This window comes from Electrophorus electricus, chromosome 19 (genome assembly GCF_013358815.1).
Source record: "Electrophorus electricus isolate fEleEle1 chromosome 19, fEleEle1.pri, whole genome shotgun sequence".
NCBI classification, from domain to species: Eukaryota; Metazoa; Chordata; class Actinopteri; order Gymnotiformes; family Gymnotidae; genus Electrophorus; species Electrophorus electricus.
Window position 1 is genome coordinate 4253056 of NC_049553.1, and position 17500 is coordinate 4270555.

Consider the following 17500-nt stretch of genomic DNA (forward strand, 5'->3'; position numbering starts at 1 on the left):
AATACAAACGCAGGATTGACAAGATTACAGATACCAAAAGGTGACTTGTGATCACGGAAGAAATTAAATTTGGAGGGTAAAATAAAAACAGAAGGATCTGATTTGCTGAAGTTTGTTCCTATGGTTATTAAATTCCCTAAATGGATAGGTTGAACATTGTTTGATGAGTTTCTCAGAATTGGAGCCTGTTTTCCAAAAACATATCCAGCCAGCCAGCCCTTGTGTGCCTCTCTTTCTACACCTGCTCATAAACAAAAGACTAGGAATTGTGACTTACGAAGGAGAGAAACACTACAAGAGACTAGCATGTCATGCAAAAAAACATTAAGGCATCTAAGCTTTTTCTTTTTCTGGTAAATATCACAGTATGTCAGTTGAGGGACCTCCTCACACAACGACTGACTGGCGTGGAGAGGCTCGTGCCAGCTTTGACCCAACCCACCTTTCCATTCTAGGCCAAAGTCCTTCAGTGGGCGGGCCAAAAGTCAGTGGCGATTGTATAAGTGCTGCTTGCTGGTTTGTCCACGGACCTGTCACTCCAGAGTCTCGGCTCGGCCCCCCTCGGAACGCCCCCTTCAGTTGGTTGTCTCTGCCTGGAGGAGGGGCTCACCAATGATGCTTATGCTGTAATTCTGGACATTTGTTGGCAGAATCGGAGTCCCGTTCGACACTTGGAATGGAATTAAGCTCGCCCAGGTACCAGGACTGCGGACACACAAGGGAAAGAAGTTCGGTTTAATACGGGCGGATGTTAGGAATTCTAATACCTGAAAAAAAAATGTATTTGCACAAAATGATGTATAGACCATGATGTTTCAAAGAATCATTTAAAAGTCAGTTGCCTTACTCAATCCAAAATGCTAAAATAAAAGAAAAACTTTTGCAGGAAAAACAAGTATTTTGAAAATGCCGGGAAAAAATAGTGAAACCATGAAATCTGCTAAAAAAGTATGAAATCAAGGAAAAGCTTGACTGCTTATTACCTGTTAATGCCTTGTGTACAAATGTATTGAAATCTTTCAGAGTTGGGCACAAATATGAATAATTATATTACAAGCACGCCTATCGTGACTTGACAGAAGTCACCACAGCATCAGAGCAAAGCAGGGATAAGAGGTACATAACCGCTCCCCTTAGAGATGCAGCAATAGAGGGCTCCATTTTGCCAATAGCGTCGGGTGCTCGGGAAGGCCACTGAAACAGGCACACCTCCATGAGCGGGGGAGGGGGGAGACTCCTGTAACTCCCCAGAGCCCCAGGGCCTCCCCAGGGCCTGACACCCACTGTCCGATCGACGGGGTTTGGCCAGGAAGCGATTGTGTGCCGCACTTTCCCATCGGCGCCGGCCACACGCCGCCAGCCGAGCGCTGCGAGAGTCGGTTGGCGCAGGCCCTGAATGCAAACGCGGCGGAGCGCACAAACGCCGCCTTGTTCCTTGGCGGGGAGGACCGCGAGGCTCTGAAAGGCGCGTACATGTGTCGAATAATTAGGCAGGCCAGAACCCAGTCCTCCCCCCCAGCACACAAGCCCCTCCCCAACCGCATCCCCCCCCAAACCTTCCTTTCTCTCACCCCCGGTTTCGCTCTTAAATACCTGTCTCACACAATCGCCGCTTTCTGCTTGCAGATTACAGACGGCGCTCCTGCTCTTTCAACAGCGCTCGGTGCACACAGCCACCCCTTTGTTATTTTCGGCCTCTCTTTAAACCCCCCCCCCCCCCCCCCCCCCCCCCCCCCCCCCCCCCCCCCCCCGACCCTCCGCCGTGAAAGAAAGAACAGAGAAGAGGGCTGGTGTGCGAGCGGCAGAGTTGGTGAGGCCCTAGCGGACGGCAACCGTAAAGGGAAGAGCCGGGGCGATATTTCCCCGGGAGCACCAGGCGCAGGTGCATAGCTTCAGTGGATCAGCCCAGGGGTTGGGGGGGGCGTTGGCGCGCGGAGGGGGGCAGTTTTTCTTTGGGAGTTTGTTTGTTTTCTAGAGGGGACGGCAGAGCCAAAGGCTGACTGTTGGTGACAGCGACAGAGACCCAGGCGGATGCAGAACACTGACTTCATTCTTCCCCGGGCTGCCCGGAGCGACGCGGCCGACAGCGGCCGTGAATGCGGCTAATGATTCAGTCTGCATTTTATACAAATCAGCCCGGGGGCAGCGGCTCAGGCTGTGCTTGAAACAATAGGGCCAGAGTTTATGATTGCGGTGCCACAAACACGGCCCGGGCGTTACAAAGCACGAGATGGAGGCTGAGTGAAAGGGAGGCTGGGGGTGGGGGGTGGGAATACGAAGGCGAAGAGGGAGAGATTAAGAGAACAGAAAGAACGAGACAGAAAAAGGGAACGACGGGGAAAGACTGCAGGGCGACCTGAGAGTGAAGCGCTGTGCGTCATGAAATCACACGGACAGGGCTATCTGGGTAAGATCTCTCTTCTCTCTACCGTCCGGCCTGCTGTTCCTTCCTCCCCTCCACCCCCCCTTCTCCTCCTCCTCCTGCGGTCCCCTCCTCTCCCTCACTTTCTCTCTCCGGCCTGCCAGAAATCATCTGACAGGAAATGAGAGATTAAGTTTTTCCTACCTTGCTGAACAAAGAGGGCACAGAGGAGGGAAACACTCAGCAGCGATTTGGCTTTGGGGATTTTTTTTTAGCTTTTTAATCCCTTTCTCTCTCTCTCTCTCTCTACCATACCACTCCACAGGAACACAGGAGCCCTCATCAACAATGAAGGACTTTCCAGAGCAGTGTGCGTGGCCCTCGGCCCCTCCGCGCTCCCGTGTGCCCGCCGCCCTGAGCGCTGGCACTTTGGCCCGGAGCGCCTTCGGTGTCGTCTTCCGGTGCTCACGGGGTGCCCCGCCCTTCCTTAACGACTTCGAGTTCGCCCTGGCGTGACCCGGTGTCTGGTTTCCCCTGGATACCAGACGGCTTAAGATGCGACGGCTCCCATCCAAAAGTGAGAACGGGGGGGGGGGGGGGGACTTTCCTCATGCTCGAGCTGCTTTATCGAATTCGCCACTGTTGCGCTGCCCTGGTCGCTAAGCGCTTGCTCGCGCCCGCGTCGCCCAATCTGCATCTAGCCCGCTTGCCTGGCTCCCATCTTACGGGCCTCGTCCGGGGAGCGGCACCTAAATTAGATTATCTGATGGCATCTTAATGGATTGCTGAGCCCTGTTCCCTGCTGGACGGTGCCGAGCGAAAGGCCGACTACAATTCGATTTGGGCGGAGCCTTGCGCCGGCATGCTGCGGCCCTTTGCTGCCGAACGGCCGTGCGCAGGCAGGCAACAAATTGCATTTGCATACAGTGGCCTGATTAACCGCGTCCCCACCTCCCAAACCGCGTTAGTCGGCATTGGTCAAACCGTTCCTTGTCACAAGAGGGTTAAAAATTAATCTCGGGGTCCCTGCTAGGGCAGTTTTGTGCAATCCGAATCGGGTGTTCGGTGTTAAACGTTGATTAAAAAAGGCAAAGGCGATGATGGAGCACACCTCCAAATCCCCCACCCGCCCCGCATCTCCGCTGCATTTTAGGAGGGCGAATAATAAAGGCGGGGGGGGGGGGGGGGGGGTGAAAGGGGCCCCGTAACCCCAGCGACCACAGAGGAAGCCTGAGCATGCTTGGTGTAGCTCTGCCTCACCGCAAAGTAAATGCTGAGAGGAACTGCTGAGCAAGGCTTTTCCGAGAGAGAGAGAGGGATCTCAGATTGAGTGGCAGAGAGAAACAGAGACTCAGAGAACAGAGAGAGAAATGGAATTTTGGGGGGGACGGGCGACCGGCTAACAGACAGACGTCGAGATGGGGTGAGACATGGAGGAGAGTTCACTCCTCCAGAGAGAACAACCCCAACTCTGGCCAGCGTTCCAGGACGTGTGTCTGCACAGACACACGTTTACAACCAGGCACGGGCATTACAACTCCACCTGTGAACATCAGACACAGGAGTAAGGATTTCCGAAGGACAGTTCTAACAAGAATGAGGTAGATATAGCAGAGGCAGAAGGGTGCTTCAGTACACAAAATCCCACACTACGTTAGCCACCCCAGCTTTTTTGAAAAGCCTCAGCTAACTAATGCAAATTACACTTGTAGAACTCACACACACGCACGTACCTACCTTACCGTACTCTGATACGATGATGAATACACGGTAAAACGTACAATTTTTTTTAAAAATGAGAGAAGAACGGCAGCTGATACTAATCACAGTAATTGAGTAATCTATCCCAGAAACTATGCTAGCGATCACGTTACCACCAGTGCTAATTACCACCAGGACTGTACTAAACAGCTGTACTGACTATACTCCGACTGTACTATATAATTTCATAAGCTCTTATGATGTCTACAGAAATAGTTAATGTGCAAGTGAGGCAATGAAATCCTAACGGTATTATAGAGGTAAATATGTGAATAAATAAATAAAGTTCAAAGTACATAAATGTACATTTATTTGTGTTGGGGCAAAGTAGATCAATAGAGATACAGACTAATAATATTAATAATAAAGATTTTTAAAAATCCATTTATCTTTTCTAACAGCCTTTATCTAAGCAACAGAAGGATCAAAATATTAACAAACATCATACTTTACTTTAAAAATAATATGACACTTTGATACCATTAATTACTGAAGTACTATATGTTTGACTGAGCTGAGAGGAAGGTCTCATGAACAACTGCTGAAGAAAGCTGACCTTTAGGAATACGCGGACTTTGCTAAGCCTAATGAGTGAGTGGGACTGGAGTTCTGCTATTTCCTATTAGTAATGGGCTCTATTACTCTTTACGCCCCAGGGAAACAACCATTAACCATCAACGCCTTCATACACAGGAATTTCACTAGAAGCTTGTTTTTTTTCGGAATTCCAGACCATCATTCCAAAGGTTTAATCACCAAAGAAAAACACACCGGGGGGGGGTTTGGGGGTAGCTGTTACACACCCCTACATGCACGCACCTACACCCGGTGTTCGAAAGGTGCCGCTTTAAAGCGCCAGGTTGGCGGAAATATTCGAGTCACGTCTCCAGGCGCCCGGTTCTTGCTGCTCGAAGCGGGCACTTCTCCAGAGGGAATGAGCCGCGTTCGGCTCCTGAGCAGAACTGCTCAGTCATGGTGCCTTTACCTCTTTAAAACAACACCCACCCCTTTTCCTGTCCTGAAGATAAGACCTGTAACCGAACGTCAAGATCAACATTAAACATTTATCCAAGTCTTATCGGCCCTGTTTAGCGAGAGACTTCTCAGAGGTGACTTTCCGCCGGGCCATAAGTACAAGGCGACGAGTTAACAAAGCCTGCCGATGGCTCGGATGCATTTTCCTGCTGTGACTGTGATCGTAATACCTCTGGAAGTTCTGTTCAGTGTAAGGGTTGTCACGTGCTGGAGAAGCGTCAACCATCCCGAATGCGCCACGCTGCTGCAATAGCTACAGCCATCGGCGCTAGAACATGACATTTAGCAGCATGGGTCACAACGAGACGGCGAAATGCAAGCCGGGAACAAATGTCTCACTTCCTGTTGAAAATCACGTTACGGCGACAGAGGGACTTTCGACGTGTGAAAGATGGCTCGAAGGATGTGGATGTGTGTATGCAAAACCGCTCATTCAAAAAAAACAAAAAAAAAAGCTAAAAGTATTTCTATTTCTATCAATTTTTGTGTAAAAATACAATAAGACAAAGAATTTTGGGAAGGGCATGGACAGTATTGCACTACTACAAACACAGGTTGCTAAATAAATAAATAAAGCAAGAAAGTATGAAATAAACAAAACCAACAACAACACAGGAGAGACTTGATGGAGAGGTGGGTTGAAAATAATGGAAACGTTTACCTTTGCCAAGAAATCCCCAAAGTCTCCTCTGAGCCATAAGACCTGATGTTTTGATTCACGGGCCAGTCACAAATCCTCAGCTGTCAATCAAACACCTCTCAGTCAGACAACGGGGCCAGCACAACTGTACTAACACACACACACATTTAGCATGCAACAAGGCCAGGGCATGTCTGGGCCCTGAACTACACACACATTCTTATCTTTAGTTTGCTTTCCATATTACGTTGGCTCTTTTAAAATACCATCCACTAGGCGACTTCCTGTCAAATTATGCTTACATTAAAATTGCGTCATCAGGTCATAACCTGGACCAGAGTTTATGTTTAGTGCTGAATTATAATATATCTCAATTGTCTTTTTCACAATTGGGCGTAGTCAAACATTAACCAGAGTCTTGGACCAAATGCCTGAAAAATGTAAATGCACAAAAAAAAAAAAGAAAAAAACCAAACAAACATTATGTATGTCATGCAGCATTAGTGGGGCAATCTGTAACTGTCCTGGAAGCAAAAGAAGAGGTTAGTTTACAAAACTAGGGGCCGGGTTACACGCACGCCGCTCATCTGGGCCGGGAACGCCTGCGCGCGGGACCCGGGGCCATGCATTCCATCTGCTGCGTGCGCTTTGTCTTCTAAGCTACCACTCTAGGTAGACGGGGCGACAGAGCCGCAGCCGTGCTCCGTGAGGGCAGCTTTGGGTGGTGCTGTCGCTGTCTACCATTTAAAAATGGTTTTTGTTTGTTCTTGTTGTTGTGCTGTCCACTAAAACGGCGCTTTTTGAAGGCACGGAACCGAGTCGTGCACACGCGCATCTCTACCGCAAGCCAGGCGGCGACACGCCCATACGCGGGACAGGATTGGACGGCGTTTACGCTCTGCTCGGGAGCACGCCGACCATTTTTGGAAAAGCACCTGTACCGTTCCCGGACCGGAATCCGTATTGAGTGCGATAAATCTAAGGAGGTGAATAAACGATTTTCTATATTTACTTCCAAGATGCTTTGGCGGCGACCCTCAGAGACTCGGGTGGCTAAAATATCCATTTCTCCAAATGAGAGGCACATAAATTAGGAGGCGGAGCGGATTCACTAGCGTCGAACAGGAACTTATTGCAATTTTACTGCTGGCTCGGAGGCGTGGTTATGGCTGGCGCCAGTATAAATCATATGTACAGTATACTGGAGATGCTGGGAGATACAGCGAGAGAGACCAGTTTTGCGTCTCGTCGACCCTGCTGTGGTAGTGGTGCTGGGACAGAGTGGTTGCCCGGGAACCATGCTGAAATATATAGAGGATAGAACTCAAACTTTAAATTGTAATGAAGTTCATGATGCTATTGGAGGCATTTTTCCACGTCTCGGGCGATTCCGTTTCACACTGTTTGCGGATATCCACCTCTATCAGTGTGACTGCCAGCTTTATTTCCACAGAAAATATGTGTGTGTGTGTGTGTGTGTGTGTGTGTGCTGGAGCTAAGGCCAGAAAACAATGGCTTTGGGGGCGAAGTGGAGGTCAGCTATCACAGTGTTTCAGAGGCATGTATTCCTTAGTCCTGTTTTGGTCAAACCACCACCCACCCACCCACACACACACACACACACACACACACGCACACACACGCACGCACACACACGCACGCACACACACGCACGCACACACACGCACGCACACGCACGCACGCACGCACACACACGCACACGCACGCACGCACACGCACGCATGCACATGCACGCACAAAAAAAACACACACACAATATGTGGTGAAATGGAACCATTCATGTGTTGATTAGTGTTCATGACTAAAGTGAGGTTCAAGGCCACAAGCCAAGAAAAACAGCAAGGAAGTTCACTTGGAGCCTTTTCTAGAATAGTCCTGCAAAACGCCGTTCTCGTCAATTACCGAGAAAACAATACAAGGGACCTGTCATTACCGAGATAACACCTGATGTTCCCAGGGGACGCTCGACGAAACACACAAAACGTGCATTTTCGAGGCTCCTTTCTATCCTTCCACACGTGCGAGATGAAATTTGGCTTCTTCACATGCGGCAGCGTTGAACCTACGCCGCGTGGAGGCTTATCTTACTTGCAGGGGTGAGGGGGGGTTGCGTGCAGCTTGTCCAAATGTCACCTGATACGCCGGCATCGTGTAAATAACAACGACGTGACCCGAACAGCGCGGCTCGGGGGTTAGCAATTAGCCGCCTGCCGCTAGCAGAGTCCCCAGGAGCGCTCGTGGGCTCGCGAGGTTTGCAGGGATCCGGGTACCATCTGTGCACAGCGGAGGGGGATCACGGCGGAGATTGCTCACGGAGGCGCCCGGGCCTTAGTCAAGGTGCTGCTGGCGGACAGCTGTGTGTGCCCAGGCTAGCCGCGCTAGCGTTGGATAATGCCAAATGGGGTTTTGATCAGTGACGGGTCCCAGAAGTGAGGCTGAGGCTTTCTCTCGGGAATGGAGGAGAGAGAGAGAGAGAGAGAGAGAGAGAGAGAGAGCGAGAGAGAGAGAGAGAGAGAGAGAGAGAGAGAGAGAGAGAGAGAGAAAGAGAGTAAAGAAAAAGAGGGGGAGAGACCCTCAAGGGAGAATGGCTAATGAAATCTTCGCCTCACTGGTGTTTTCTCAAACACTTTAAGCTGGAGCCTCATTCTGGAGCAGGTGTTTCTGTGCGTCTCTGTGTACGTGTGTGTCTGTGTGTATGTGTGAGTGTGTGATCGTTTGTGTGTGTGTGCGCGTGTGCTTACATGTGTGAATTCATCTGTCACTTTCCCAAGTGTGTATGGGTTAGAAGCGAGTTCCACAGGGCCAGGCTGAACAACAATGCCATTGTAACACTCAGACACTCTGACCATCTGCCCGGCTCTCCGTGTGTTCGCTCAACCTGCCCGGCCGTGCTTGTACAGTTAAACCAGCCGTGCAAATGTTAATCGGGTCCCGGAGCACAGTTACGCCGGGCCACTCGACACACGACAGCACGCCTTTTGAGGGGAATTTGTCAGATGCTCGTCAGACGCTTTACGAGGCTTGCCATAACAGCTCCTTACGTTAGCTCGCGTACAACGGCACCAAAAACAGCATCTTCCACGTTGTCGTGCAGAGGTCATGCCCTCTGGGTGGATTACGTAAGCTGCGCTCTCGAGCGCCTCTGCTGTCCGGGATCAGCCGAGGAAACCGTCCGTCGTCCCTAACTACCGCAGGCCCGGGGCAGCTCCTTCCACATGGCCACGTCTCGCGTACATGCGCCCGGCGTGTTGTGCGTCACGTGCTGTGATGCCGACAAGTTTGAGCGGTCATGAGGCGCGGATGAAACGGCGGACCTCGAGTGGCGAAATGCGAGCGGCGATCGATGACCCAACGCGTCTCGCCGCCGCCGCCACAGGGTGGGGCTCATACACGGCTAACAAGCTACGGCGATTACGGAGAGGATGCTTTCCGTTTAGATTAGCTCTCGTCTTCCCACCGATTGGGATCGGAACGGGGCGTTGGAAAAACCTGTACGCTTCCGTCCGTGCGGCGATCGGGAGCGCGGCAGGGTCAGGCAAAGGGAAGACAGAAAGAAAAAAGGGAGAGAGCAGAAAGCGAGACGTGATACGGAAAGAGGAAGAGCGCGCGAGGGAGACAGAAGCCGAAAGACAAAGGACACGGAGCAGGAGATGAAAAGGAGCGTAAACAGAAGTGGTGGCATGAGGCCGACGGGGAGCGAAAGAAGACAGAGGGAGAGGAGCCCGGGCCCCAGCACGCGGGCCGCGTGGAGCGTCTGGAGTCTAGACGACTGCTCTCAGATTGCAGACGGCTCCACGGGGCTACGGGGAGCTCCCAGCCCCGCGGCATGCTGGGACGAGCCGGCCGTGCGGCTCTGTAAGGAGACGCCACGGCGACGCCTGTAATCCATACGGCCCTGGGTGTTGCGCCGCGCGTCCGACAAAGACCCGCCGGGGGAGGCGCAGGTGTCAATACAACTCGTAATACAGCGTGATAAATCGCCCCGCGTAAAAACGACTGCGTGACGAACTCGTTATTTACTCTGCCACGGGGCACAGCAGCTACAGGCTCATGGGTGATCCTACCCCTAGTACAAAAATCATGGTGCCAAAAGTACAAAGGCCCAGGCTTATATAAGCATGATGGATGGCCGATATATCACCCCGTCTGTTACGACCCGTCCCCTCGTCCTGCGCGCCACGGCCGAAACAAAAGGCGGCAAGCACGTGGCCAAGCAGCGGCGGAGCCGTCCGATGGCAGCGCGGCGACAGCGTCCGTTTGTACGGCCGCGTCTCCCCGCGCCTCTCGCGCTCCCCCTAACGATCCGCGGGTACCATCGCGCCGGACGTTCCCGAGCTCGGAAAACCCCCCCCCAAAAAACGTAGCCACCCGGCAGGCGCACGAAAGCCCGCCTTTCCGTTCCCGCCGCCCGCGGCGGATTCATGCGTCTGTCACGCTCGGAGCCGCGCGAGAATTCAAACCATGTGGGAATTTAAGCCGCGTGAGAATTTGAGCGTCTTAGCACCCGGCCTCCTTGGGCCAGGATATGGAAAGAAATGTGTTAGCCGAACGAGGTGGGTCTCTTTCTCTTTAAAAGAGAAAGCCGCGAGCCTGGTGAGCCCGTGCTGGCATAGAGATGCACATTTCTCAGCCCTCGTCCAGTGCTGCCAAACCAGAGTGCAGTAAAAGAGAAGGCTTGCCATCCCTGCAGCTCAGGAGCAGGGCAGGAGAAAACCACTAATTATTATGAAGCCGCGTGCAGATGAATTCAATTAGAGGAGGGTGGAACACGCTGGCCTTGGACCAGACCATTCCGACTGCGCAGGACTGCTGACACACACACACACACACACACACACACACACACACACACACACACACACACACACACAGGCGCGCAGCACATGCAAACACACAAAGGCAAACATGCACGCAAACACACGCACGCAAAAACACAAGCAAACACGCGTACACGCACGCACACACACACACACACACACACACACACACACACACACACACACACACACACACACACACACACACACACACACACAAATATCCGCTAACATGCATAGACACGCATACAGACACGATCTCTAGTTTCTCACTAGATCTGTAGATCTCTAGTTTCGCGATCTCAGACACATGATCTCTAGTTTCATAACAGTCTTCTGTCAGAAAGGTCATTTTATTGAAGCTTTTTCTGTGAACTCCACATTTGTCCATTCCGAGACAATACTAGCCACTGTAACACAATCACAGTATACGGCAAAATTCAATTTTGACAGAAGCCTTGAGGGAGTACGTTGAAGCCAAACAAACTCTCAGATCTAAATCCATTAAAGTAGAACACCAGCAATGCCACAAGAATCATGTGCAAAAAATGCTAAAAAAAAAAAACCAAAACACTTTCCTATATTACACACTTAAAAACAAAATATGAAACTGCTGTTCTGTTTAGCAGTTTGTCTTATTATGCTGTCATGCTAATCACATGCCAAGCAATCTGTCCCCGTTTATTCGGGGTTACGTCAAGTTTAAAGTGAATTTTAGACTGAAGTTGTTAGTCAGTCTGAACCGTTGGCAGGAACAAAAAAAAAAAAAAAAGATACTGTCTATGGGGATTTGAACTAATGCTCTCTCTCTCCCCAAGACAATGATGCTAGCCCACTTTTGGAATGGCCTTAAAGGGTCTGTGGGTCGCCATGGTTACAGGGTAATTGGAGGCAATGTCTTAGCAACCGTGGAAACCAGAGAGGAGTCTGTGAACTACGGCAGGCCCACCTGGTCACAGTGTGTGCTACTTGGGTTTGTTCGGTAAGCAACGGAAAATACATTTCAGTGTGGAGAAATGGCCTCAAGTCAGACTGAGCTCCTCGCTTATTCTTAACAGTGGTGCTAGACGGAAAAATTGGAGGGAGAGAGAGAGATGAAAAAGAGAGAGAGCGAAAGACAGAGAGCAACTCTGCCTGTTGTGCCACCTGTGGTGAGAGCTGAACGGCCGGGTGGGAATTTGGAAAGGCAGAGAGAGAGAGAGGGAGAGAGAGAGAGAGAGAGAGAGAGAGAGAGAGAGAGAGAGAGAGAGAGAGAGAGAGAGAGAGAAACAGAGAAAGGGAACAAGGAGACTGTCTCAAGCCGCATCTCACCTGTTGCTGGTGGAGGAAGGCTGGGTCTCTAGGGCTCAGTCCCACAAAACGGTTAGCAGTAGGGGTTCCAGGGGCTGAATAACCTGAAGGCCCACCCACCCACCCACCCACCCACACACACACACACACACACACACAGACACACACACACACACACACAGACACACACACACACACACAGACACACACACACACACACACACACACAAATTAGCAATGGTGCAAGCACGTTCAGTCCAAATGAGGGCTCACGCGGTTTCCACGCGCGTTTGTGTGCGGGAGGTCTCCCGAACACTCACCCTCTGCAGAGGTGGTGATCGGCTTGGTGTCGGGCATGGAGAGAGAGACCGGTCTCACCGCCCCGTGGTGGGGAGACGGAGTGAGCACTGGCGTGAAGTGGCCTGGAACCTTCCCCACGACCTGGCCGCTGCTGTTCGGCTGTGTCGCGCATGCACGAGAGTGCCCAGGTACGCACGCACGCAAGCACGCGCAAGCACGCACACACACAGAGAGAGTAAGTCAGCGGATAATTCTGTACAAGCATTATGAACACCAAAAAGTACACAAAAGCACTGAACAGAAAATCACGTTAACATTCTGTTCCGTACCTGACTTATCGACAGTACAATCAGTTTTCGCGGACGATGTGAGAGAGAGAGAGAGAGAGAGAGAGAGAGAGAGAGAGAGAGAGAGAGAGAGAGAGAGAGAGAGAGAGAGAGAGAGAGAGAGAGAGAGAGAGAGAGAGAGAGAGAGAGAGAGACACGCAGGGAGGGAGAGACACGCAGGGAGGGAGAGACACAGACTCTTAACTGCTGGAGACAGACGCTGCAGAATTCACTTTTGGGGCCCTAAGTTCAAACCTCAGTCAGGCCCTTTATGAAGGAGAATGGTGTCTGCAGGGTTCCCCCATGTGAATAGAATGTTTAATTAGGGTGTAATATAATCTGCGTTAAAGCAAGCAGAAAAACATCCTGGCCCCCGTCCACCCCATTATATGCCGCATGTTATTTGCCGAGCGATCTCCCCCTGCCGGGTGCCGGACCCCGGCAACGGCAAATATTTACGACCTTTATCGTTCCCACCGCGTTCTCCCGAGTAACGGTCCCCATGCACTCCGCCTCGTCACATCTCCGAGGGCTTTTCTTCTTTATGATGCGATCCGCACGGATATAAAACCGGCAATACACTTGGGGGGGGGGGGGGGGTTGCATTGTCCAGTGTATCACGCTGTATCCCATAGTCCAGTTCATTCAGAAGAGGACCACTATCTCTCCATCACATCTAAGCCTAATAAGTTTATTTATTTAGGAGTTTAGGCAATATCCTCCCCCCCCTCCCCCCACTCACACAGGGAGGGACAGAGCCTCAGGTTTCTATGAGGCTGTTATTTCTGCTTTTGAGAGACTATGAACCAAAAGCCAGAGTATCAGAGCTTTGTGGACGCCGCGTGGCCCGGCGCCCACGACGGACCGGGTCCGCGGTGAGCTCCGACTCCGACCTCTCCCGGAGCCGGGCCTGGGCGGGCCAAAGCGGACGCCTTTAACGGATTTACGGCGCTGGATTAATCAAAGCCTTTTCACTTTCCACACCTTCTCTTGTTTCGAGTGTCATAAAACGGGGCTATCAAAATTAATTTGCACTCAGAGGCGGATAAAAAGGCAGCCGTCAAGCGTCGACGCTGTCACGCAGAAAGCGGGGAGTATAAATTTCGCCCCCTAAGAAAATGTTTGGAGAAATCGGCTGCTTTTTTCCTTTTTTTTTTTGCAAGGGATTTTGTGGAGCTAATTAAGATGAGTGGAGCAGCTTGGCCGTCTTGGCATGCAGGAAGAAAGAAGCAGTTATTTCAGACTCACCGAGAAGCCATCAATCAGGCCTGGGAGAGGAGGAGTCACTCTCAGCGTGACTGCAGCAGGCCGGAGACGGCCCACCCCACCCCACCACCTCCACTCTCAGAAACAAACCAACCCACTCCGGCCGGTTAACGCGCGCAAACAATAGCCGGAGAGGCCTTTAAACAGGCCGTTAAAAGTTTCGGCCGGGTTTTGCTCTGAAATTCGCGAGCCGCTGCACTCTGTTTAAATGCAGCAATACGGCTTCTGTTACAAAAAAGTTGGAATGCAAATAAAATCAAGCAAAGTTGCCGTGCTTTTCAGAGCTACGCCGTTTGCGTTTATTCGCTGCGTCACGCCGCTTTGAATCTGGCGAGTGCGCTGCCAGCCGCTAGCGTCCCGGGCCTGAGTCCACATTGAAAGCACGTGTGCTGGAGCCAACGTGCAGCGGTTAGCCTGGATGGAGTGTTTATTGACTAGTTTTTGCTGCTACCCGAGCTGGTAAACGCGGTCGCCGCGGCGATGAAGAGGCCTTCGGCTCAGAGCTGACGGGGCTGAGGCGCCGACGGATCAAACCACTAATGATTTTCTGCGCTCATTAGCTGAACTGGGTCGGTTACCGCATCGACGCAGCGTGTCCCGTTAATCAAACTGGAGATTGACTTGGTAGGGAAAAAAGTGAATGCAGAGCGATCGAAGAAAAGACCGAGAGCGGACCAAGCTTGAAAAATCCCAAACAAAGTTGTTTGACAGTGTTTAATGGAAGTGCTCTAGAGAAACGATTGTCTCGCCCCGTTTTAAAGAGCAGCTGTAGAAAAGGATTCGGTGTGAGCTTGTAAATCTATGAAACACACACTACTGCGGGGTGAAACAGCATGCTTCTGTGCATTTAACATGCTGTTGCATGCTATTTCAGTAGGGCTTTTGTGCATGTGTGTGTGGGGCTGTGCGCTCTACTCACCTGGCTACTCTGGGGGCTGGACGGGTCGTAAGGCTGCACATAGTTCTTGAGCGAGTCGGGCGGGTTGAGGTGGGGAGGGTAGCGGATGGTGGGGTGGGAGAAGTACGATGAGGGGGCAGGGGGCAGGATGGCAGGGGCAGAAAACTGCAGCGGGGAGTGGGGCGGAGGACTCCTGGTGGAGATCACTGCACGAACACACACACACACACACACACACACACACACACACACACATACGCGCGCGTCACAGAGCGCACCTAAATCGGCTATAGTGGTTTCTCAGGTTTTTCTCTTTCCCTTGTGCATGCAGTGATCGAACGTCTGGGGCAAGGTGTTCGGTCCGGTGGGACGTACCGCTGTGTCCCACGCTGGTCAGGCCTGGGTGGTGGTGCTGTGGGAAGGTGCTCAGGCGAGGGGAGGGGTCCTGCGGAGAGGTGGGGCTAAAGAGCGGCTTCTCCGTCTTCTTCATGGTGGGGGAGGACATTTCCGCTGCAGGACAGATGTGCAGAGGTGGACATTTAGCACAGCGACCCCAAACCAGGAGGCAGCAGGCCGGAATCTGGGTTCCGGAGGGGTCCGCGTTTCGGGACAAACGCCGCTTCGAGCTGAATCTGCCCTTCGTGATTGTGTTGCAAGGGTGTGGTGCATCGTGGGCGTGGCTTGCACGCACACACGTACACGCTTACGTAAACCATTTCGTACATTCTTCTAGGAAGGTGCTGAAGCAGCTATCAGCGGTCGGTCGCTTGCTTGTTAGAGCAGTTTTGGCCGATTACGCGTGTTGAATTGGCGGTCGGCCGTGGGGTCATTTCTCAAGTTTATTTTAAATTAGACTGGAAATGAGAGAACGTAGACACAAACTGCAAAGGTTTTTTTGTTGTTGTTGCTTGTCGCCATGTGGCTTGATCTACGGAGACGGTGCGCTGGGTTAACGTTATATTTTGCTACGCTTAAAGTAGTTGTGTTGCGCTCTTTAGGAAACAGGAGGAACGTTTGCCGTTACCGTGTGTAGTGTTATGGACACCCGGAGCTCCAGAACCGGAGGGAGTCACTCAGAACTAAAAAGCTGGCACCTTTGGGAAGCAACCGTTTTCTTTTGAGATAATTCTCTTTTGAGTTATTCTCTTTTGCGCAGGCACAGAGTGGGCGTGCGTGCCGTTCGTCAGCTGCACTCTGGTGTGTTCGAGTGTAAATACACACAGACGACAACAGACGCCAGCTGGTGGTGAACTATATGTTATATGATATATGATATATATGACATATGATATGGTGAACTAACAGTTAGTCGTTCAGTGTCGGTGTGTCCGTAACCTTTGTCCCCGTCTCTGGTGACTATAGAAAGATGATTATCTTGGCTACATGAAGACAAAAGACTAGACTATAGGACTATTCCTCTATATGCACGTATGTGTATGTGTGTGTGTGTGTGTGGGGGGGTCTAAACTCTACATAGCACATGAAGAAACGGGCAACAGAAGGGTCTGATGGATCGAGCTTATTACCGTAGCAGATCAGAAGTTCCTGAAAAAGCCCCCAGAGTTCATAAGAACAAATCTATTAACGCTAAGGTTTGGCCAAGTCCAAATGACCTGGTTTTTTTTCTTTTCTAAAGAAATCAATAGCTTTATACAACGCATGTAGATGTTTAACCACCTCAGACCCTCGGGCTAACGTTAGCTGACTGGACGTAGGCTCGGTGCTCTCGGTGAGCGCACGGAGCCTCGCGATAGTACGCGGTCCTCGCAAATAATAGCTCGTCTCTGCACCTGTTGCAACGGGACGGGCATTTGTGGGAAAGCGGAGGGGAAAGTAGAGACTGTAAAAGGGGTGGACTGTACTGCCTCAGGAATGTGTGTGTGTGTGTGTGTGAGAGAGAGAGAGAGACAGAGACAATAAGTGAGAGAAAGAAAGAGTGGACAGGCGGCAAGGGAGAGTAATAGAAAGGAGGGATAATGACAGCAAAGAAGGGGACTGAGAACAAGGAAGAAAAGCAAAGAAAAGGAAAATGCAAAGGAGCAGTTTTGTTTGTTTTTGAGTGTGTGTGTGTGTGTGTGTGTGTGTGTGTGTGTGTGTGTGTGTGTGTTTGGGCTGGGGAAAGAACACAGATTGGGAGAACTGATATATTCTCATTTTCTCTTTTTTCACTGCAAACAGCTGTTTGTTATCAGACCGTTCCCTGAGTGAAAACTGCTGCCCTATGCCAACGAAAGCGCGAGGAAAAAACGAGAGCGAGAGAGTGGGAATAAGAGTTAAAGAGGGAGAGAAAGCGAGGGGTTGTGAATTGTCAGGGAGGAGGCTAAACAATGTCAGGATCATTTCAGAAAGTTTACTTTAGGAAACACAAATGAATGTGTGTGTGTGTGTGTGTGTGTGTGTGTGTGGAGGTTGGGGCTCTCTGTCCACGTGAGTGCTGGTTTGGCTGAGCCATTCTCCTTCTGTCATGGCCTCATATGGCTTCAATATCGGCCCTCCTCTCTTTTTTACGGCTTTACAAAACAAACCTCTCCCCTCCCCCTGGCCCCTCCCCTTCCCCTGACTCCTCCCCCCTCTCCGTTACATCTTAGAGACGGTGAGACGGGGACAGCGGAGACAGGAGCACATGGAGGATGTCCCGTCGGCGTCCAGCGTGGGAAGCCAGGGTCACGGCCACGGTGGCGGAGGTGCGAGGAAATGAGTCTAAAACCTCTAAACCTCATCCCAACCTCCTGACCCCTGGCCCTGCCCCACCAGGCCAGCCCCCTCATTTGGCCTCTTTCCCCC

The 17500-nt window shown here is 51.3% G+C and overlaps 1 protein-coding gene across 4 annotated transcripts in view; it reads right to left on the reverse strand.

Annotated features, from left to right (window-relative positions):
* The window catches only part of LOC113577349 (nuclear factor 1 B-type), an 82957-nt gene that overhangs the window by 6534 nt on the left and 58923 nt on the right, over positions 1–17500 (reverse strand). For 2 of the 4 annotated variants that reach the window (XM_027009944.2, XM_027009946.2), the window contains exons 7-12: positions 15092–15226; positions 14738–14922; positions 12247–12385; positions 11948–12030; positions 5820–5899; positions 1–705 (exon numbers count right to left, since the gene is read on the reverse strand). The exon at positions 1–705 is cut by the window's left edge and continues 6534 nt beyond it. In XM_027009944.2, the coding sequence (XP_026865745.2) occupies positions 576–705; positions 5820–5899; positions 11948–12030; positions 12247–12385; positions 14738–14922; positions 15092–15226 (752 nt within the window). In that variant the 3' untranslated portion in view covers positions 1–575. The remainder of the gene's footprint in view (positions 706–5819; positions 5900–11947; positions 12031–12246; positions 12386–14737; positions 14923–15091; positions 15227–17500) is intronic. The other 2 variants (XM_027009945.2, XM_027009947.2) reach the window with 2 other exon arrangements.